This window comes from Pongo abelii, chromosome 4 (genome assembly GCF_028885655.2).
Source record: "Pongo abelii isolate AG06213 chromosome 4, NHGRI_mPonAbe1-v2.0_pri, whole genome shotgun sequence".
In the NCBI taxonomy this organism is placed as follows: Eukaryota; Metazoa; Chordata; class Mammalia; order Primates; family Hominidae; genus Pongo; species Pongo abelii.
The window spans coordinates 149,161,173-149,184,384 of record NC_071989.2 but is presented as its reverse complement, the minus strand read 5'-3'; the positions used below and the strand labels follow the sequence as shown (position 1 = coordinate 149,184,384).

The 23,212-nt window shown below is 37.8% G+C and overlaps 1 protein-coding gene and 1 long non-coding RNA gene across 7 annotated transcripts in view; one reads left to right on the top strand and one right to left on the bottom strand.

The window, feature by feature from the left end:
• The window catches only part of PCDHA5 (protocadherin alpha 5), a 219,670-nt gene that overhangs the window by 190,075 nt on the left and 6,383 nt on the right, over positions 1–23,212 (bottom strand). Inside the window, exons 1-2 of one of the 6 annotated variants that reach the window (XM_063723903.1) lie at positions 11,346–13,786; positions 1,629–3,673 (exon numbers count right to left, since the gene is read on the bottom strand). The exons of 1 other annotated variant lie outside the window; for it this stretch is intronic. In XM_063723903.1, coding sequence (XP_063579973.1) covers positions 3,638–3,673; positions 11,346–13,730 — 2,421 coding nt within the window. In that variant the 5' untranslated portion in view covers positions 13,731–13,786 and the 3' untranslated portion in view covers positions 1,629–3,637. Of the gene's footprint in view, positions 1–1,628; positions 3,674–11,345; positions 15,701–15,787; positions 15,892–17,325; positions 23,019–23,212 lie in introns of those variants that run through there. 4 more of the 6 variants (XM_002815973.5, XM_024246714.3, XM_024246720.3 and 1 more) reach the window with 4 other exon arrangements.
• On the top strand, positions 13,748–21,832 carry LOC129059547 (uncharacterized). Its single transcript, XR_008525523.2, has 2 exons — positions 13,748–13,943; positions 15,669–21,832. It is a non-coding gene; the product is annotated as an uncharacterized LOC129059547 (long non-coding RNA).

Genomic DNA, 23,212 nt, shown 5'->3' with positions numbered 1-23,212 from the left:
CTAGATAGCATTTCTTCAAGTTGCTATTACTGATAAAGCAATTGTTAAAAATTATAAAATACATACCTTTGCACTTACATAACAAGTCAAAATCCTAATATTGTCTATATGACATACTATTTCACAAAATGTTTAGGTTCCAGTAAATATAATCATGTTGAAAAGAATATCATTTTATTAACCAGGCTACCTTTGTACTTTGTATTAGTTTAATTACTTTTTAATCTCCAAACTGTTTACTGGATGGTATGATTTGAACATGACCTAGAAAATTTAGTAAACTTCACTTAATAAATATGGGCAAAAGTAAATGTCACCAAGTTTTCTATTGAAGAAATACCTAACATTCTGCTTGTATATATACTCCATAAAATTCCTTAAATATTACAAAATATCCCTTACCTGTGAAGACAAGAGTGACCAAGAGATTAGCAATTCTATTGTTGGATACTTTTACATTTAAAATATAGCTTGATAAGAAAAAAGAAATTACCAGAAAATGCAAAGTCAGTGGAAATTCACTTGATTTCTGGAATTCAAACTTGTAAAGAAACAAGATATTGTCACAGAATTGTTTCTGATACAATCTTTAAAGATGTATTTACCATTTCCCTTATAAGATTTTTACTATCTCTATTATCATGACTTTTCACTAATATTTGGATCATTGAAACACAAATCAATTTCCAAGACTATTTGCCTAATAGTTTTCATACTGATAATTTTGAAATATTTCAATACACAATGGTTAAACACATAAGAAAATGATAATAAATATTTAGAAAACAGCATTAGCTGATGTTAGCCACTTTCTATTATATAGTAGTAAATAATGTAAAACTACAAAGCTATGGAATAAATTATAGTAGAATTTTATACAAAATACACAAAGATAATCTTTGAAAAAAGTAAATATTAAGTATTTAAAAGGCAAATTAACAATGTGGTATTAACAATGTGTACATTGTAATCTGCAGAGTATTATGATAAATACTGAGTATTTTGAAAGATATACTCAATGGAGAAAAAGTCATCAACAATATCAGTTCACATGCTCCTCTCAGTCTGAAAAAAATATCTCATGTACTTATATAGATATTTCAGGAGGAAACCAGACTCTCGACTTTTGATTCACTTTCATATCTGTTAAATTATATTTACTTTTTAAATTATCACTTGCATTTGTGCTACAGTGATCAACTCTTATTTTGAATATTCCTTTCTCAATAACTATAGATTATCTAATCTGAATTTCATGGGAGACTCCACAGGAAAAGAACATTTTAAAAAATCTTCTTCTAAGCTATTTTCTTCCATCAAATATTACAGATTATTTTCTTGACTGACCCAGTTAACCTCTCTTTAGATATTTCAGTCATGTTTAAGCATCATTGTGTAAACAGAACTTCTTCCTTGAGAAAAAAATTTAGATTTAAAACTGTGTAGTATTTTAAAGTGTCTCCATTTAATTCACTAAAAGCCTTTAGAAATATACTAACACAAGAAAATTTAATCTTCATAAGGGTATAAATGTCCTTTATTCCTTACAAAACCCAGAATAAAATTTTAATAAGCTATATTTTTCTTATCTCTAGAAATTATATAGATATACCAGATTGCAGAGAAGAGGAAATGTTGAAGCAATTGTATAAAAATGTATAAATAATTTATGCACATATGTCATTTGATTCTTCAAAAATTAATTCTGTATAAAAATTAATTTATTCTATTATAAGGATAGTAAGAAAGGATACCATGCGCATATAATACACATCTTAGCACTGCCTGTATAATGATTCACAGAGGAAGGTATAACTGCCCTATAAGGGAGTGTGCCAAAATATCCATATTATATACCCTCTTTGGATAGAAAATATGAGAATAGTTCTAGCATATCCCTGAGATAGTGAAAAATTAAATTAGTCATTTTTAGGCAATTATATTGCATTCATTAATGTCAAATAATCTCACTAGTGGAAAGGGACAATGAAGCTAAATTCAAGAGATGTAATCTCAGGCATCTTTTTTATGCCTCTACCTATAGTTGATTCTATACAACTGGGTGACAAAGAGTCTCACTCTGACCGAGGCTGGAGTGCAGTGGTACAGTCAAAGTTCATTGCAGCCTCAGGCTCAAGCCATCCTCCAACTTCAGCCTCCCAAGTAGCTGGGACCACAGGTGTGCACCACCATATCTAGCTAATTTTTTTCATTTTTTGTAAAGATGGAGTCTCCCTATATTGCTTAGGCTCATCTTGAACTCCTGGGCTCAAGCAATCCTCCTGTCATGGCCCACAAAAATGTTGGGATTATAGGCATGAGCCACCATGCCTGGTCTGATTCATTATTAAATGGAGAAAAATGATAATCTCTCAGGTTATATCTAATTTTAAAATCCAAGATCAAGTGAGTGAAAATTTGGTGGGAGGAAAGTTTCTTTTAACATTAGCCAGTACCCAAGTTAGAAATATATTTTTAAAAAGGAAAATAAAATTCTAAAACTGAAAAATGCCATGATTGAAGTTAAGAATTCAATCAATGACTTTGACAGTGGCCTAGAATAACAAGATAAAATTCCTAAAGTAAAAGATGGGTCAGAATAAGACACAAATTATGAAACAAAGAGAAAAAGTGATTTAAAAACAGCAATGGCATATAAAAGACAAGGGATATGGTGAAAAGATTTAACATACATGTACCTATAGTCACAGAAGAATATAAGAGAAAATATGAAGTAGAAGCCATATTTGAAGGCATACTGCTAAATCTTCTCTTAAACTGATAAAATATTATCAACCCACAGATATAAGAAGCTTTGAAAACTGCAAGCCAGATTAAAAACAAAGCAAATTAACACTGGGCACATGATAGTAAAGCTGTTAAAAATGAAAAACAGAGTAAGTATACAAAGTAGCTAGAGAGAAAAAAAGACACACTAATTGAACAATACACTTGACAGCCATCATCTCAAAAGAAGACCATGGAATGTCATCTTAAAAGTGCTGGCAAAAATAACTTTCATTCAATACCCAAAACTGTTTCTCAAAAGTGATAGTAAAATTAAGACATTTCCAGATATATAAAAACTTAAAGGTTTCTTTACCAGCAGGCCACACTAAAGGAACTGTTAATTTCTTCAGAAGGAAAATGATCCCAGAAAGAAACACAAATAGGTGTTAACAAAACAATGATAATAATGTACTGTGTGTCTAGAATATATAAATAATTGAAAGGCATATCAGTAACAAAAAGTAGGGTACAAGTAAATGGCATAATGTTTCAAGGTCTTAGCATTGCCTGGAAGTATTAAAAGTATTGATTTAATTGAGGTAATATGTCAAGGATGTGTGTTACAATCAATAAAACAGGAAGTCAAAGAGGAAATCAATAAAATAATTTGTAAAAGCATATATAGCTTAAAAAGATAACAGAGGTAGTGACATCAGAAAGATGCTGTTATAGGAATCCCCAGACCCTCCACAGGTATACCGACTCAACAACAATACAAGGACCAATTCCCATGGTGATAAGTGCTGAAACCAGTTAAGAGGGTCCTGGGCTCCAAGCAAGTGTAAAACTAGCTGGGCACTTTTCTGGGGCACTTTCCCTATAGTCCCATCCAGCAGCACAGTTCCATTCAAACAGGGGGAAACTCCCAGCTCCTGTCTTCTCCCTGAGAAGGGAAAGAGAAAGTAAAGCATGCATTCAATGTTCTGACTTTTCAGGGGAGCTGTCTTGCATATCTCAGAGCACTGATGGAACCTGGCATATTCTAAATTCCTGAGGGCAGCTGAGAATAATAAAGAGCTGGGTGGTGGGCTGATGCTCCTCGGGACCTGTGATAGAGCACACAGAGTGCAACTCAGCTCAGCACTCTCCCTCATGAGGGAAAGAGAAGAGTAAAATGCATCCAAAGTTCCTGAATTGTAGTGAGCAGTCCAAGTTTCTGTCTCACTTCACTCCAGGCACTGATATGATTCAGCAGAATCTATAACTGAGGGCTTCTCAGAACCTAAAAGAGCTGAGTGAATACTGCTGCTCCAGAGGGCCCACAGTACAGCACACAGACACCACAGAGGGAAAAAGATTAGAGCGTCTTAAAAAAAAAAAAAAAAACAACACTGGCAGATCCCTCTAATTAGGAATTATACACACAAGTCCATAGAAGATTTATCCACAGAAAAGGTTTGAGAGGTCCCTAGAATCTCTAGCCAGCCTGATTAGTAAAGATCTTTCCATGTACAAATCCAGGCCATAAAGACTGGGAGAGGTAGCTGGTGTGTTTTTGTTTTTGTTTTTTTTTTGAAATGTATAGATATCAACACAAAGTAATAAGGAATATTAGAAAACAGGAAACATAGCCCAATCAAATAGTGTGTGCCCACACACATACACACACACAAACACACACCTCCAGAAACCAAACCTAAAGAAATAGAGCTATGTGAATTACTTGACAAAGTATTCCAAATAATTGTCATAAAGATGTTCAGTGAGCTCAGGAAAATAATGCATAAGCAGAATCAGAATTTCAGCAGATAGAAAATATTCAAAAGAACTAACAAGAAATTTTGGAACTGAAGAATACAATAATTGAACTGAAAATTTTACAGACATGTTCAACAGCAGACTTAATCAAGTAGAAGAATGAGTCAGTAAACTCAAGGACACATCATTTGAAATTACCCAGACAGAGTAGCAAAAAGAACAAGAAATGAAAGAGAGTAAAGAAAGCCTAAGAAACTGATAGGACATCCTCGAGCAGGCTGCTCTACTCATTATGACAGTTTCAAAAGAAGAAGCCATGAGAGAAAAGGACAGACAGCTTATTTTTTAAAATTACATCTGAAAACTTCCCAAATATGAGAAAGGAAATGGACATCAAGATCCAAGAAATGTTAAGAATTTAGAAAGCAGCAAAAGAAAAATGCCTCATCACGTACAAGAGAACACCCCTAACTCTACCAGTAGATTTCTCAGTAGAAACCTTGCTATCCAGAAAGGGGTGAGATGTTATACTGAAAGTGCTGAAAAGAAAAAGAACTGCCAACCAAGAATATCAAATCCATCAAAGTTTTTCTTCAAAAATGAAAAAGAGATAAAGATCTTCCCAGTTAAACAAAAGCTGAAGGTGATCACAATTAGACTTGCCTTACAAGAAATGTTAAAAGGGAGTCTTTTGAGTTAAAATTAGGGGATGCTAAACAGAAATACATAGGTATTTTATTTAAGTATAAAGCTCACTAGTAAAGATAAATATATAGATAAAAACAGAATACTATAATACTGTAATGGTGGTACATAAGTCACTTTAAAATCTGATATTTTAAAATCTGATTAAAAGACAAAAGTACAGAAAAACTAACTATAAAATAATGTTAATATATACACAATATAAAAAGATGTATTTATGACATCAATAACATAAAATTTGGGTAGGGGAGAAGTAAACATAATGAGTTTTGTTTTGTGATTGTAGTAAAGATGCTATCAGTTTAAAATACATTTTTATAAGAGTTTTAAAATGTAAGCCCCATGGTAACCACAAAGAAAATATCTGTGGAAGATATACAAAAGAAAACAGGAAAGGAACAAAAACATAGCATTACAAATCTCAATAAAACACAAAGGAAGACAGTAAGAGAAGGAAAGAGGAGCAAAAAGTCTACAAGCTGCAAACAATTAACAAAGAGGCAACAGTAAGTTATGCTCTATCAATTATTACTTTAAATAAAAATGGGATAAACTCCCCCAATCAAAAGATACAAAGTGGCTGAATTGATTTTTTTAAAGACCCAATTATATGCTACAAGAGATTTGCTTTAGATTTAAAGACCTAGACAGGCTGAAAGTTAAAGGATATTTAAAAAATTTCATGCAAATTATAACCAAAAGAGTGCAAATGTGGAAACAGCTACATCACACAAAATAGTCTTTAAGTCAAAAACTGTCATAAGAGACAAAGAAGGACATTATATAATGATAAAAGTTCAATTCACCAGAAGGACATAGCAATTATAAATACATATGCACCCAACATTAAAACACCTAAATATATGAGGCAAACATTCACAGAAATGGAGAAATAGATAGCAATACAATACAGATAAGTGTTGTATAACAACGTTTCAACCAATAACAGACCACATGTACAAGAGTAGTCCCATAAGATTATAACGGAGCTGAAAAATTCCTAACACTTAGTGATGATGTAGCAGTCATAATGTTGTAGCACATTACTCACATGTTTGTGGTGATGTTGGTGTAAACAAACCTATTGCACTACCAGTCATATAAAAGTACAAGATAGCACATACAATTATGTACAGTAATATACAGTACATAATACTTGATACAGATAACAAATGTTACTGCTTTATGTATTTACTATACTTTTTAGTGGTATTTTACAGTGTACTCTTTCTACTTATAAAAAATATGTTAACTCAAAAAAAAAAGAAAAAAGTTCACCACAAAACAGCCTCAGGAAAGTCTTTTGGGAAGTATTCCATTAGAAGACATTGTTATCATAGGAGATGATAGCATCACATGTGTAATTGCCCCAGAAGACCTTCCAGTGGGACAAGATATGGAGGTGGAAGACAATGATATTGATGATCCTGACCCAATACAGTCCTAGGCTAGTATGGGTGTTTATATCTTCATTTTTAACAACAACAACAAAAAACACTAAGTAAAAGTGAAAAAAAATAAAAAAATTAAAAGTCAAAAAAACTTGTAAAATAAGGATAAAAGAGAAAATATTTTTGCACAGCTGTACAATGTGTTTGTGTTTTAAGCTAAGTGTTATTACAAAAGAGTCAAAAGGTTAAAAAATTTAAGTTTACAAAGTTAAAAAGTTACAGTAAGCTAAGGTTAATTTATTACTGAAGAAAGAAAAAAAATTGAGACAGAGTCTCACTCTGTTGCTCAGGCTGGAGTGCAGTGGCACGACCACGGCTCACTGTAGCCTTGACCTCCTCAACTCAAGGATCCTCCCACTTCAGCCTCCTGAGTAGCTGGAACTACAAGTGTGTGTCACCACACGTAGCTAATTTTTAAAAATTATTTTCTAGAGACAGGGTCTCACTATATTGCCCAGGCTGGTCTTGAACTCCTGGGCTTAAGTGATCCTCCTTCCTCAGCCTCCCAAAGTGCTGGGATTACAGGCATGCGCCACCATGACCAGCCTGTAAAAAGAAAATTTTTTGATAAATTGAGTGTAGCCTAAATGTATAGCGTTTTAAAGTCTACATTAGTGCACAGTAATGTCCTGGGCCTTCACATTCACTCACCATTCACACATTGACTCACCCAGATAAATTTCCAGCCCTACAACCTCCATTCATAGGGTAAGTACCCTATTCAGGTGTACCATTTTAAAAATCTATACAATGTTTTTACTGTACCTTTTAGATGTTTAGATACATTTAGGTATACAAATACTTACCATTGTGTTACAATTCCCTATAGTATTCAGTACAGTTAACATATATACAGGTTTGTAGCCTAGAAGCAATAGATCATGTAACCTAGGTCTGTAGTAGGCTGTACTATCTAGGTTTGTGTAAACATGTAAGTACACTCTCATGTTTGCACAGTGATGAAATCTCAGAATGATACAATTCTCAGAATGTATCTCCATCATTAAGTGATATGACTGTAGTAGGAGATTTTGGTATCCTACTTTCAATAAGGAATAGAACATTCAGACAGAAAATCAGTAAGGAAGCAGAGGACTTGAACAATGCTATAGCTGAAATGGAACTGACAGACATATACAGAAAATTCCACCCAACAGCAGCAAATATACAGTCTTCTCAAGCACACTCAGAGCATTTTCCAGGATAAATCACATGTCAGGTCACAAAACAAGTCTTAACAAATTCAAGAAGGTTGAAATCTTACTAAATATCTTTTCTGACCACAGAGGAATAAAACTAGAAATCAATACTGGAATTAAAACTGGAAAATCTGCAAATATGTAGAAATTAAACAACAGAATTTTGAACGAAATTCTGTTCAAAATTTCATTTGAACGAAAGGGGAAATCAAAAGATAAATTAGAAAATATGTTAAGATAAACAAAAATGAAAACACAACACAGTAAAAACTTACAAGGTACAACAAAAGCGGTACTAAGAAGGAAGATTAAGCTGGGCAAGCTCAGTGGCTCACACCTGTAATGCCAGTGCTTTGGGAAGCCAAGGCACAAGGATCACTTGCAGGGAGCTATGATCATGCCTCTGTACATCATAGCGAGACCTTGTCTCTTAAAAATGAAAACAAAAACAAAGAAGGGAGTTGTAAATGCCTACACTAAAAATGAAGAAAGAAGAAAGATCTCAAATAAAAAACTTAACAACTTGAGGAACTAGAAAAAAAGGACAAATGAGGAAGCCCAAAGCAAAGGGAGGAAATACTATAATAAAGATTAGAGCAAAAATAAATGAAAAAAAAGTTGAAATTAAGTTTTTAAACTTAGTTGATTTTTTGAAAAAACAACAAAATTGACAAGCCCTTAGCTAGACTAAGAAAAAAACAAAGAGACTGGAAGTCAGAAACAAAAGAGGTGGCATTACACCTGATGCCACAATTATAAGAGGTTATTAAAATCATATACCAACAAATTAAATAACCTAGAAGAAATTGATTAATTCCTAGAAACATACAAACTACCAAGACATAATCAGGAAGCAATAAAAAATCTAAACAAAGCTGTAACTAGTAAGGAGATTGAATCAGTAATCCAAACCTCCTAACAACAACAACAAAAAAAGCCCAAGACCAGATACTTTCCTGGAGAATTCTACCAAACTTTTAAAGAAGAATCAATGCTAATTGTTTTCAAACTCTTCCAAAAAAAAAATTGAAGGAGAGAGAACACTTCCAAACTCATTTTAAAAGTCCAACAAAAAAATGGTAGTAAAAAGTAAATCTTCAAAAGAAACTACAATCAGAGTGAACAGGCAGCCTACAGAATGGGAGAAAATTTTTGCAATCTACCCATCTGACAAAGGGCTAATATCCAGAATCTACAAAGAACTTAAACACATTTACAAGAAAAAAACAACCCCATCAAAAAGTGGGCAAAGGATATGAACAGACACTTCTCAAAAGAAGACATTTATGCAGCCAACAGACACATGAAAAAATGCCCATCATCACTGGTCATCAGAGAAATGCAAATCAAAACCACAATGAGATACCATCTCACGCCAGTTAGAATGGCAATTATTAAAAAGTCAGGAAACACAGGCTGGAGAGGATGTGGAGAAATAGTAATGCTTTTACACTGTTGGTGGGAGTGTAAACTAGTTCAACCATTGTGGAAGACAGTGTGGCAATTCCTCAAGAATCTGGAACTAGAAATACCATTTGACCCATTACTGGGTATATATCCAAAGGATTATAAATCATGCTACTATAAAGACACATGCACACGTATGTTTATTGTGGCACTATTCACAATAGTAAAGACTTGGAACCAATCCAAATGTCCATCAATGATAGACTGGATTAAGAAAATGTGGCACATATACACCATGGAAGACTATGCAGCTGTAAAAAATGGTGAGTTCATGTCCTTTGTAGAGACATGGATGAAGCTGGAAACCATCATTCTGAGCAAACTATCACAAGCACAGAAAACCAAACACTGCATGTTCTCACTCGTAGGTGGGAATTGAACAACGAGAACACTTGGACACAGGGTGGGGAACATCACACACTGGGGCCTATTGAGGTGTGGGGGATTGGGGGAGGGATAGCATTAGGAGAAATACCTAATGTAAATGGCGAGTTGACGGGTGCAGCAAACCAACATGGCACACATGTATACCTATGTAACAAACCTGCATGTTATGCACATGTATCCTAGAACTTAAAGTATAATAAAAATAATAAGAAGAAGAAATAAAAATAAATCTTGATCCCTACCTCACAACAATGATAAAAATATGTATATTCCAAATGGATTGTAGATGTAATGTAAACAATGGAATAAAAGAAACCACAGAAAATTATCTTTATGAAATAGGATCAGAAGTAAAAATTGATAAATTGAGTTTAATCAAAATTATGACTTTCTATTCATCAAAAGACAAAAAAGAATTAAAAACTAGCCATGAGGTTGAAAACTACTTAAAAGAGGAGTTATGTTCAGAATATAAGATTTGTTTAAGTAATAAGAAAAACAAGATAAGGAAATAAATAAAGTTCTATGGAAGCAAAAAAGAAAAGAAAAAAGAAAAGAAAAACAACAGACTAGAGAAATAGGAGATTTGAACAGCTATTGCACAAAATAAGGTATAAAAATTGCCAAAATAAAATAGAAAGGTACTCAACTTCATTTAAACATAAAATAATTTCAAAATGAGATTACAAAAGTCGCCCAGTAAAATGGCTAACATGAAAATAACCTGACAAATGTAGAGATGATGTGGCGCAGCAGAAAGCCTTATACACTACTAGGAGTGTAAATAGGTAAAAACATCTTGGAAAATTGGTTGGTGTTAGCTGCAAAAGACAAAGGTACACACATGTTCTGTGACCTACAAACACAACTCTTAGGCAAAAACCTGAGAGAAATCTGTGTACATGGGCATCAAAGAAATGTAGAATACATTTATGATGGCATTATTTGAAATAGACATTAAGGCACAATGCAAATTCCTGAAGAGTAGAATAAATAATGTATAGTATATTTATGAAATAGTACTAGAAACAGAATTAAATGAACTACAACTACATGTAACAACATGGATAATTTCATAAACAATGAGTGATAAATACAAATAACACACAAATGCACAGACAATACATGTTGTGCAATTCCAGTTAGATAAAGTTCCCAAAACAGGCCCCGAAAAATAGTTATAAAAGGCAAATGTGCGGTTACACTGGAGGAAAAATAAGGCAAGTGATTTGGCAGGTGCATGTGAGGGGCTTCAGCGATGGAGGCAACGGAGCTTTTCACTTTCATACAATTTATGGAGCTTTATTATTTCAGCCTGTGCACATTTGTTTATGTGTAATAGGTTAAATAATAGTAAAATGTTTTCCAAAATGTTGACTATTACCAAAAATAAAGAAGGTGAATATAGTGAAAATTTACTAGAAATTACAGTTCTGTTAATATGCATTGGATAATGCAGCATAAAATGAAGGAAGGCAATGTATATTGCTCTGATGTCCTATAATTCCAAAAGACTTTAGTTAAAATGAATATGTAAAAAGAGGTAAAATTTTAACCCAGGGAAATTTGACTCTTAGAAATAAATTTACGAAGAAGTTGATACAGAAAAACAATACGAAAATTAAACAAAAGGATGTTATACACTAACCTTTGCAAAGGATTCCTCAGTTGTCTGCAGCTGATCTTCTCTGTCCCTAGAGTCAGGTAAACTGGGGCTGAAGGCCATGAGGTCGGTCTTGGGTGGGCCCTCACCAGAGCACACCCCCGGCCTCCTCTGCTGCGAGTATGACCAGCTCCCCACCGCGCTGGAGCACACCAGCGTGGGCTTGCCCAGAGCGCACGCGCCCTCGGTGGGCGGCGCCGAGCACCGCAGCGCGGTGTACAGCAGCAGCGTGAGCACCAAAAGGCTGGACACCGCGCAGATGGCAATGATCAGGTATACGTTGACATCCACCAGCGCAGCCTCGGGACCCACAGCGACCGCCAACCCCCGTGAGGAGGCCTTTGGCGCCTGTCCACTCTCCACAAGTGACAGCAGCACAGTGGCCGTGGCCGTCAGCGCGGGCTCGCCGTGGTCCTTCACCAGTACCAGTAGGCGGTGGCGCGGAGCGTCCGTTTCATCCAGGGCACGCGTTGTACTGATCTCGCCCGTGTACAGCCCCACGCGGAACGGGATGCGCGCGCCACCAGTCCCCGGCTGCAGCTCGTACGAAAGCCACGCGTTGTAGCCCGAGTCGGCATCCACCGCGCGCACCTTTGCCACCACGTGGCCCACACCCACAGACCGCGGCACCAGCTCGCTCACTGCGCCACCAGTGCCACCCGCCCGAGGCGCTAGCAGTGCTGGCGCGTTGTCGTTTTCGTCCAGCACGAACACCTGCAGCGTCACGTTGCTGCCCAGAGGCGGCACGCCCGCGTCGCGCGCGCTCACCTGAAAATGCAGCAGCTCCAGCTCCTCGTGGTCCAGCGGCTGCAGCGCGTACACCTTGCCGCTCTCCGCGTGCACCGACAGGTAGCTCGACAGCGCACGCTCCCCTACCCGCCGCTCCACCAGCGAGTAGGACACCAGCGCGTTCTCCTGCGCGTCCGCGTCCCGCGCAGACACCGTGAAGATGTGGCAGCCCGGCGGGTTGTTCTCCTTCACAAACACTGTGTACTCGGGCCGCGCGAACGCCGGAGCGTTGTCGTTCACATCAGCCACCTCCACAGAAATACTGGCCGTGGCCCACAGCGAAGGCGAGCCCCCGTCCTGCGCGGTCACCACCAGCTCATAGGCTGACACTTTCTCGCGGTCCAGGGCACTGTCCAGCACCAACGAGAAGTAATTCTTGAAGGTGGACACCAGCTTGAAGGGGACGTGGGACGTCAAGGAGCAGGTGACCAGCCCATTGACACCCATGTCTTTGTCGGACACGCTAATCAGGGCGATGACTGTACCCAGTGGAGCGTCCTCTCTAATTGGAAGTGATAAAGACTTGAATTCCAAATCTGGGACATTATCATTGTTGTCTTCTACTTCCACAATAACTCTACAATGGCCAGAAAGTGGGAGCTGTCCCTTATCAATGCCCTCTACAATAATTTCATAGGATTTGCTTTCTTCAAAGTCAATATATCCCTTTACAATAATTTGTCCAGTAATTGGATCTATGTGAAACTTGGATTTCACATTTGGCGAAATATCATTTGAGAATGAATAAACAATGTCCCCATTCAATCCTTCGTCTAAATCTGAGGCGTTAAGTTTAATTACCAATGTTCCATTAGGAACATTTTCTGGTAATTTCACCTTATAAATGGTTCTGTCAAAAGCTGGGGCATTGTCATTGGCATCCAGTACTGTGATGAGTAACTGAACGGTGCCAGTCAACTCGGGTTTGCCTCCATCAGTGGCTGTGAGCACTAAAAAAACCTTCGGAGCTTCTTCTCTGTCTAAAGATTTCCGTAATATAAGCCCAAGACCTTTTACCAGCTCGTCATCAGATGGTTTTTCCAGAGAAAAGTATTCATTTGGGCTCAGTCTGTAAGTGAGCAGGGCGTTCTCCCCAATGTCTGCATCCGAGGCGCCCTCTAGTGGAAACCGAGAGTCAAGCGGCCTGGATTCCGCGATAGACAGGTTCTTTTGTGTTGCTGGGAACACCGGCGGGTTATCGTTAATGTCCCTCACTTCCACGTCCACATGGAAAACCTGCAGCGGTCTGTCCACGATCACCTCCAGGTGGATGCTGCATTCCGCGCTCCGCCGGCACAGCTCCTCCCGGTCGATCCGAGAATTCACAAACAAAATGCCATTCTGCAGATTTACCTCCAGAAGGCCTCCGCGGCCCTTGGACGCCACCCGGAACAGGCGCGGCACCAGCTCCGCCAGCTCCAGCCCCAGGTCCTGCGCGATTCGGCCCACGAAGGTGCCGTGTTTAGCCTCCTCGGAGACCGAGTAGTGGAGCTGACCGTTCCCTGCCTCCCAGGCTGCGAGAAGAAGAAGCAAGAGCAGCAGACGCCGAGATTCCTGGCCGCTTCCCCAGGAAAGCTCCATCTTTAGTGCACAGTATTTTGTTCTGATTAAATATCGTTTCTCAAAGTCAAGGGAAATCTTTTAATCGGTCGGTCAAGTGCAGCTGCATCCTCCATATTTCAGACTCCGAAGAGTGCATATGGTTCCTTCCAGTAAGAATAGAAGGAATTTTCCCTTCTGCCTTCTTCTCTCATGTATTTTGTGGTAAAGAGCGACATCATGTGGCTCCAAACCGTAAGTAGCAATTGTGGAAACCCCCATACACTCTACTATAAACTACTTGGTTTTATTTATTCTTTCAGCCGTTTTCGAGAATAGGAATACATTTTGTACTACTGTGGTACACATTGTACCACTGATTGATTGAGTGTGGTCCTTGGTTTCGCCATAGGGGCAACTTTTACTTCAGTAGAAATAATTTTTTCAACACAGGTTTTAAGTATTACAGAGACCTAACAATACACTTTGTAAACATGTAACTGTAAAGTGTTGATTAGAAAAATTCATTACAGATTCCTGTGTTCCCAAGAATTCCAGGGTCTTTTATTAATGATAACACCCTCTTCACCTTAGTATTTCTGGTGTTGTAGACTTGAGGGGACTGGTCTCTAGGGAACTTCTGTTGCCAAGAACAAGCTATTGAAAGGGAAATTTGCAGATGTTTTATAAAAGGATCAAAGACCATCAGCATTTAATTAAATGTCTTCCTTGAGTCATGTCAGGGCTGAAAGTGCAAGGAAGCAGGAAGTTATAGCAGATAGCTTGCATGGAAAAGCACTCCAAATAATTTTATTCATTGGAACTCATTTGTTCCCATGAGCAAGGCTGGTATTCTCATTTTGACTCTTACAGTTTATAAGTACTTGCTTGTTCTCCAGCATGTAATGTGCCTAAGCTTCTATCTTCTCCTATAGTGCTTATATATTTTAGCCAAACTGAATATTTCCTGCTTCCAATAGCATTTTTTAATAAACAAACATGTTCATTTTGTCCTGTCTATAAGTAATCCACATCATTTCTAAACTCTTCTAAAGCCAATTTACCCCATTTTATAACCACTTAAAACTTCCCTGACCCATGAAGAATATCATGATCAAACCAATTGAACAGGCATTTTTTCTTCTTTTACAAACTGCAGCACCAGGGTGGAATCGCGTGGGCCATTTTTTAATTACATTAATTTATCTCTTATAAGCATTTGAGTATATGTGTCCTTTTTTGGAATATACATTTTAAAGGGAATAGTTGTATCTTAATTGTTTAATAGCTCAGAGAGACTTATCTAATATTTGCTAAATATCTACCCTGTAGAAAAGTTTTGGTTTCCTTCCATTGCCTAATAAAATGCATTAATTTAAGGTGATCGCATAGCTAGTTGGGAAAATGTGGTGTTTCAACAGCCTCTATAATTTTCTAAAGACACAAAAAAAGTCTCTAGACATTTCCCCAATTAAGACGTATTTCAAGTTCCATGTTGAAAAACTTGGGTTTTAGCTTAATTTTTATTCCAATTCTTGGTAATCACAATCTTTGAATCATCCTGGGTGTTAATGGGGAATGAACACTTCCCAATAAATAAACCACAATACATTTTCTTACATAAAGAAATTTAATATATAAAGACATATGGTAGCCATTTAAAAACTTTCCTTGCCTCCTATATTCATAAAGTTCTTTTCATCCTGTTTATCTAAACAAAAAAATCAATCTAGTGAAAATAGTTTTACGCTCCCTCTCTATTGAAGAACTACACTCACACAAACACACACACGCAAAAACCAAAACAACAACAACAAAAAACCCACCAAATTTCTGAATCAAACAGAAACCAGAGTACTTTCACTATTTGGGGACCCAAACTATATTTTTACAAAATGACCATTGACGTCAAGCACATTGGAAAAAAGGAGGAAGAATTCCATCTTTGCCCATTTCATTTGTAATATTTTCATTTACCAGGTATTTTAATGTACAGATGGGGAATGCAGCAGAATAGAAAACGATGTTTATTTGGTAGCTATTCAATATTTATTTGGCATAGCATCAATACATCTATGAAGTGAAAATTCCAAAGTCTTCAAAATGTCTTTGCCAAGAGTCTTGTTAGACAATAATTTCAAGAGGCAAGCTGGATTTGAAGATTGAAGTTCCATATCTGGGAAGACAAGTACTTTGGCTGACTCTATTATATTCAAGAAGCTGATAACAGAACTAAATTTTAAAAACACTCACCTGAGATAGGCACACTATGGCTACTACTTCACGGACAAGGGAGCAACAAAGGATAGTGCCAAAAAAGGAAATAGAGAAAATGGAAGTGGGGGGAAGGAGAGGAGTCAAGAAAAGTGTCTATTTTACATGTTAGACCTCCCACACTGTCAATGAGTATTAACCAGGTTTCAGTTGGTTACTATTTCTCTCCAGTGGTAGGGGAACTTACATGGGAGTCCAACTAATTGCTAGAGGAGATAACCAAATATGTAGGGGGAGTGATTAGAAAAAAGTCTACCTTCAATTTCATTTGGTTCTGGTTATTTGGAGTTGTCTACTTACTGCGTGGCACACATTAATAGGCAGGATGCTATTCAGAGAAGGTAACTAGTAATAACATTATAACATTGGCTTATCAAACTTATTTCATATTAGCATCCTTAGTATGGTATGCAAAAGACACTAATGAATAAAAAGTTTTGCTAGTAGAGATAGTTTTAAAATTAGATACCATAATTATATTCAAGATATTGTTCAGATTGAAAATTATTTTTAACAAGATTTAAAACATTCTTTTAAAATGAATATATAAATATACTACAGAACTATTAAATTTTCACTTCATATTGATATTTTAGTTATTAGTAATAAATAAATTTGAACATATAATACAGTAGCATTATTAAAGTAGTATTAAATAAAGTAGTGATAAACTAAAGATGAACAAAGATACAATTCTAAATGCAATTGTTATTCTCGATTTTTTTCCAAACTGGGAAATCAAGAAACAATAAACGGTATTGCCAAATTAGAGCACAAGGCCTAAAATGAATCATATTCAAGTAAAAAAGAAGGATTGAGACTCCAAAAAAATGAATAAGAGAATAAAAGAGGTTCCATAAAAGACAACAGGTGTAATGATCTAATTTTTGAAACTGAAGGTGGAAAAGCATAATCAATAGGGAGTTATAAGCATTTAGGTGAACTCATAAAATGAGCAAGTAATATTCGTACTAACAGGTAGTAGGAAGTCCAAATGAAAAGTGGCAAAAGATATTGAAGAAGCATTGTGTAGGGATAAGTATAAAACAAGTTGAAGTCAAATTCTCTAAATAATGCAATTCATCTAAGAAAAAATATTTGTCTTATACCCAGGCATTTAGCAATAAAATAATCCTACTACTGCACCCAATAACAAAACAAAATTACAAGTGTGGATCTCATAACGTACTGCTGATTTGGTTCAAAAATTAGCAACAAAAAGCATTTTAACCACAAAACCAGAAAACTGGAAAAGTCTAATTATGAATCATATAATTCATACTTAACGTATTTCCAAAGGAGTGGAAACATTGAGGAATGAAAAACAAAGGCATTTTGGAAAGAATAAATAAAAATTACTCACTTTGGCTGAGAGATCAACGTCCACATCCTGTTTCTCCTCTCTATCCCGGCTAATTGGACAAGGAGGAAGGCTAGGGCTAAAAGCCATGAGGTCGGTCTTGGGCAACCCCTCTCCAGAGCACACCCTCTGCTGCCTCTGCTGCGAGTATGACCAGCTCCCCACCGCGCTGGAGCACACCAGCGTGGGCTTGCCCGGCCCACAGGCGCCTTCGGTTGGTGGCGCGGAGCACCGCAGAGCAGTATATAGCAGCAGTGTGAGCACCAACAGACTGGACACTGCGCAGATGGCGACGATCAAGTACATGTTGACATCCACCAGCGCAGCCTCCGGGCCCGTGGCGCCAGCGGACGCCTGGGACGAGGCCTTGGGTGCCTGGCCACTCTCCACCAGCGACACCAGCACAGTGGCCGTGGCGGTCAATGAGGGTTCACCGTGGTCCTTCACCAGCACCAGTAGGCGATGGCGCGGGGCATCCACCTCGTCCAGGGCACGGGTCGTGCTGATCTCTCCCGTGTACAGCCCCACGCGAAACGGGATGCGCGCACTGCCAGTCCCAGGCTGCAGCTCATACGAAAGCCACGCGTTGTAGCCTGAGTCGGCATCCACTGCGCGCACCTTCGCTACCACGTGGCCCGCACCCACTGACCGCGGCACCAGCTCGCTCACTGCGCCACCGATGCCACCCACCCGAGGCGTCAGCAGTGCCGGCGCGTTGTCGTTCTCGTCCAGCACGAACACCTGCAGCGTCACGTTGCTGCCCAGAGGCGGCACGCCCGCGTCCCGCGCGCTCACCTGGAACTGCAGCAGCTCCAGCTCCTCGTGGTCCAGCGGCTGCAGCGCGTACACCTTGCCGCTCTCCGCGTGCACCGACAGGTAGCTCGACAGCGCGCGCTCGCCCACCCGCTGCTCCACCAGCGAGTAGGACACCAGCGCGTTCTCCTGCGCGTCCGCGTCCCGCGCAGACACCGTGAAGATGTGGCAGCCCGGCGGGTTGTTCTCCTTCACGAACACCGTGTACTCGGACTGCGCGAATGCCGGCGCATTGTCGTTCACGTCGGCCACCTCCACGGACACGCTGGCCGTGGCCCACAGTGAAGGCGAGCCCCCGTCCCGAGCAGTCACCACCAGCTCATAGGCTGACACGCTCTCGCGGTCCAAAGCGCTGTCCAGCACCAATGAGTAGTAATTCTTGAAGGTGGACACCAGCTTGAAGGGGACGTGGGGCGTCAGGGAGCAGGTGACCTGTCCATTGACTCCTGAGTCGCGGTCGGACACGCTGATCAGGGCGATGACTGTGCTAAGTGGAGAGTCTTCTAATACAGGTAAAGATAGTGATTTAATAACTAACTCAGGTACATTATCATTGATGTCCACAATTTCGAGTAGAACTGTGCAGTGATCTGACATTGGGGGATTTCCTTTATCCATGGCTTCTACCTGGATTTCATATGACTTACTTTCCTCGAAATCTATGTTACCCTTTACACTGATTTGTCCATTGACTGGATCTAAATGGAATTTTGACAGAATATCTGCTGACATGTCCGTATTGAAAGAATACGCGATATCCTTATTTACTCCTTCATCCAAATCGGTGGCGTTAACGGTCACCACTAGGGTACCATTTGGTGCATTTTCGAATAATCTGACTTTATAGATCGTCCTCTCAAACGCTGGGGCGTTGTCGTTTACATCTAAAACAGTGATCTTTAGTTGAGTCGTGCCAGTGAGCTCTGGTTTCCCACCATCAATTGCTGTTATTAGTAAATAATGTTTAGGAGTGTCCTCTCGATTTAAATTTTTTTTCAACACGAGTCCAAGGGATTTAATTTTCTCATCATTTCTTTTAACGTCCAAGGTAAAATATTCAGTGGAATCAAGACTGTAAGTCAACAACGAATTTGTTCCGATATCTGCATCTGATGCGCCCTCTAGCGAAAACCGAGAGCCAGGCTGTCGGGATTCGGAAATAAACAGATTCTTTACAGCCATTGGAAAAACTGGCGCGTTGTCATTAATGTCCTTCACTTCCACGTCCACATGGAAAACCTGCAGCGGCCTGTCCACGATCACCTCCAGGTGGATGCTGCACTCCGCGCTCCGCTCGCACAGTTCCTCGCGGTCTATCCGAGAATTCACAAACAAAATGCCATTCTGCAGATTTACCTCCAGAAGGTCCCCGTGTGTTTTGGACGCCACCCGGAACAGGCGCGGCACCAGCTCCACCACCTCCAGCCCCAGGTCCTGCGCGATGCGGCCTACGAAGGTGCCGTGCTTGGCCTCCTCAGAGACTGAGTAGTGGAGCTGGCCGCTCCCCACCTCCCAGGCTGCAAGGAGAAGAGAAAGCAGCAGGCACTGGGCTCCAGGATCTTCTCGCCAGGAGAACAACATTGCAAGTATTTTCCAAATATTAGATTGCCTTTACATTGATCCAAAATTTAAAAATAATTCGAGTTCCTTATCTTCATTTCTTAAACTCCTCGGTGTTAAATTTTAGAGAGGATGAAGCAAAGCAGTATCTGAATACGTAATGCACGCTGTATTTCTTTTGTGGAGAAAGACCTTGTGGTGGACAGCGACATCATGTGGCTAAACGTATAAGTATTAAATATGTAAATATATCTTCTTTTCCTTGTATGTCGTTTGAACTTTCCCAAAATTTCTAGTTTCAGCTGTAATATCCTTCAGTCACTCCTCAAACTCCTTATATTTTATCTAAATATTTCCTTAGAACTTTTATACTAATTCACTATCAATTGTGTTAATTCATGACATACACTAAAATATTGTGATTCCTGTTTTAACAGTGGACATCTATTGGAAATGTTTCCCATGTGACAGCCACTTTTCTATTTGTCTTAATGGAATTATCCCATTAAATTATCACAATCCTCTGAAATAAGTTTTAATATTATTCGCTTTTTATAAACACATAGAGGTTAAGTAAAACGATATTATCTCTTGGTACGACGGGATTTCAATCTGATTCAAGACAACTTACCATTAACCTCTTTACCTCCCAAGTTACATTTTATAGAAAAATCAGATCCTTTCAGATTTATGATTATAAAAACATTGAGACATTGAAGTATTTAAAAGTGTGTGTGTGCTGTATATATTAAAACATACATGTATCTGCTTTTATGTTATTACAGCAACTGTTAATTTTTAAAAATATGTACATTTATGGTTTTTTAAATTTGTAGAATGTCTATAATTCCCTCCCACACCCCTTTTTCAAGAACTATAGCCTCATCAACTGTCTTGACTGTAACTTACATGAAGATTTCAGAAATCAGTCCTTTACAGAGAAATTCAAACAGGAAATTTGTTTCCTATTGTGGGAATGTGATTTGTATATTTGTTACATTCACATCACATTAATTAAGAATATATTAGGTTTAATTTTTCCACACCATGTATTTGAATTTACCTGTATATACTAAAATGTTAACAATATAAAATAATTATGTTTTTGATGATCTTCACTCCTGATGAATTTCTAGATTCCAGTTTCTTTAAAAGTTGTTACTTGAAAGAATTGATTATTTAACTAATCAGTGAAGGGAGAAAAGTAACCTAGGAACATAAGCCAGTATTTACTCAACATATTTAACACTAAGCAATAAAATATTCTAAAGATCTCTGTGAATTCAGTGAGAAGCATGAATTCTCTCAGCAAGAGAGAAGTGCGGCAAAGAAAATTTATGGAAAGAGGTCAAATTTAGAGAAGTAAAAGATGTACAAATTTTTGCTTATAGCCAGACCATTTAAAAATGAAATCAAACATGTGATTTAAATATTTAGGGGAAAAGTTTTCATTCCAGCTTTTGTTTCCTGTGTATTCATGAAATGGAAGCCAGGACTGCAACTTACTCAGATTTTGTCATTCATATTTAGAATAGGATAAATTATCAATTGTTGTTTTCATGAATAAATAAATTAATATTTTGAATTAACTTTTTCAAGCAAGATAAATAAAAATGTAAGTTAAATTAATGAATTTGTTAATATCAAACTTACATAATTTCTAAATGATTCTATTGTGCTATATTATGAAGAAGTAAGTAAACATTTAAGAATTATTTCTGAAAAGCATGGACCTAAGAAATAATTATAGCTATTAATATTCCAGTTACCACTTTGCTGAATTTTGAAAGATGGTAGCTAGTTTGAAAATAAGAGATAAATTTAAAATTTTTTAACTTCATGGACTTTATATTAATGAGATGCCTTTGACAACATTGTAATACTGCACTTTTTAGTACCTTTAAGAGTTATACTAATTGCAAAATGGAATGTCACATGAGAATTTATAAGAGTAGACTCCATACTGATTATTAAGAGATAAAGGTAATATTAAAGGAACTATGAGTTTAGAAGATTAAGCCATTTTGTAGATAAAGTATCAGTGAATAGTTTCTACTACCACCTAGCATCTCTTAGACAACCAAGAAAAAAATGTAAATAAGAATTAAAAAAAAAAAACTTACAGAGCAACAGATTGTGACTCCTGGAGATTTGGACATATGTGAATATAATTTTAAAAGCTTATCATTTACCTATGGTAGAAACATAGTGGTCAAGTATTACTTGGAAATGGATATTCTGACCTATGAAATGGCTAAAGGTAAGATCACTAGTGGAAGTTATTTCTATGATTTATCAATATGCACATATATTTAGAATAAACAGCAAATAACTAAGAACTAAATAGTAGAGGACTGTTTAAGACAGTTATTTTATTGCAATACATCTTCCTTTGGTTGGAAAAGCTAAAAAAATTCTTTCCAAGTGTAACATTTACTTGTCGAGTTCAGTGTTATAATTACTCAAAATAAATGTTTCAAGTGAAAATGTAGTCATCTAAGACCAGGCCTCACCTTTCGGAAAAATTCCAGTTTCATTAGGAATATGAATGCTTCCAGGTAAAATTGAGTGAGGTCACATTAATGGAAAATGTATTCCCATGCATAGAATCAGATGCCAGAAAAAGGTAGTCAATCTCTGCAGTGGGAGGCCTGCACACGTTGGCCTAATGATAATGATACTGAAACGATGATTTATCAACCATTAACATAAAGACTGGGTAGTCTCCACTTAAATGAAGAAAAAGTCCCACCACCTGAAAAACCCCAGTGTGATTTTTAAATGTTAATATTTTCAAATTAAACAAAATTGAGAGGGTCTCTTTTCTCAATACTCTCTATTTTTGCCTGGTAACTCAAAAATTTTATCAGGGTGAAATCTTTATACCAAATAATGGGTTATTTTACTTATAAAAAACATACTTTAGATTAGCAATTATTCCTGTGCTGTCATTTTGTTGTAACAACCTGTGCTACATACTTTTGGAAATTCTGGCATTAAAATATCCACTCAGGCTGCTTTCAAATACAAATAAAAAGGCCAGGCGCAGCGGCTCACTCCAGTAATCCCAGCAATTTGGGAGGCCTAGGAGGGTGGATCACTTGAGGTCAGGAGTTTGAGACCAGCCTGGCCAACATGGTGAAACCCCGTCTCTACTAAAATTTAAAAATTTAAAAACAAATAGCCGGACGTGGTGGTGGGCGCCTGTAATCCCAGTTACTCAGGAGGCTGAGGCAGGAGAATCATTTGAACCCAGGAGGCAGAGGTTACAGTGAGCTGAGATCACACCACTGCACTCCAGCCTAGGTGACAGAGCAAGACTCTGTCTCAAAAAAAAAAAAAAAAAAAAAAAAAAAAAAAAAAAATATATATATATATATATATATATGTAGAGAGAGACAGAGAGCTTAGTAACTATTGCATAGACAAGGGCATTGTTGATCCAAAGAACAATCTAAGAAATGTCCAGGATACAGGTTATTCCAAACACTATCTGACAGATTGGCTAGACAGTGTC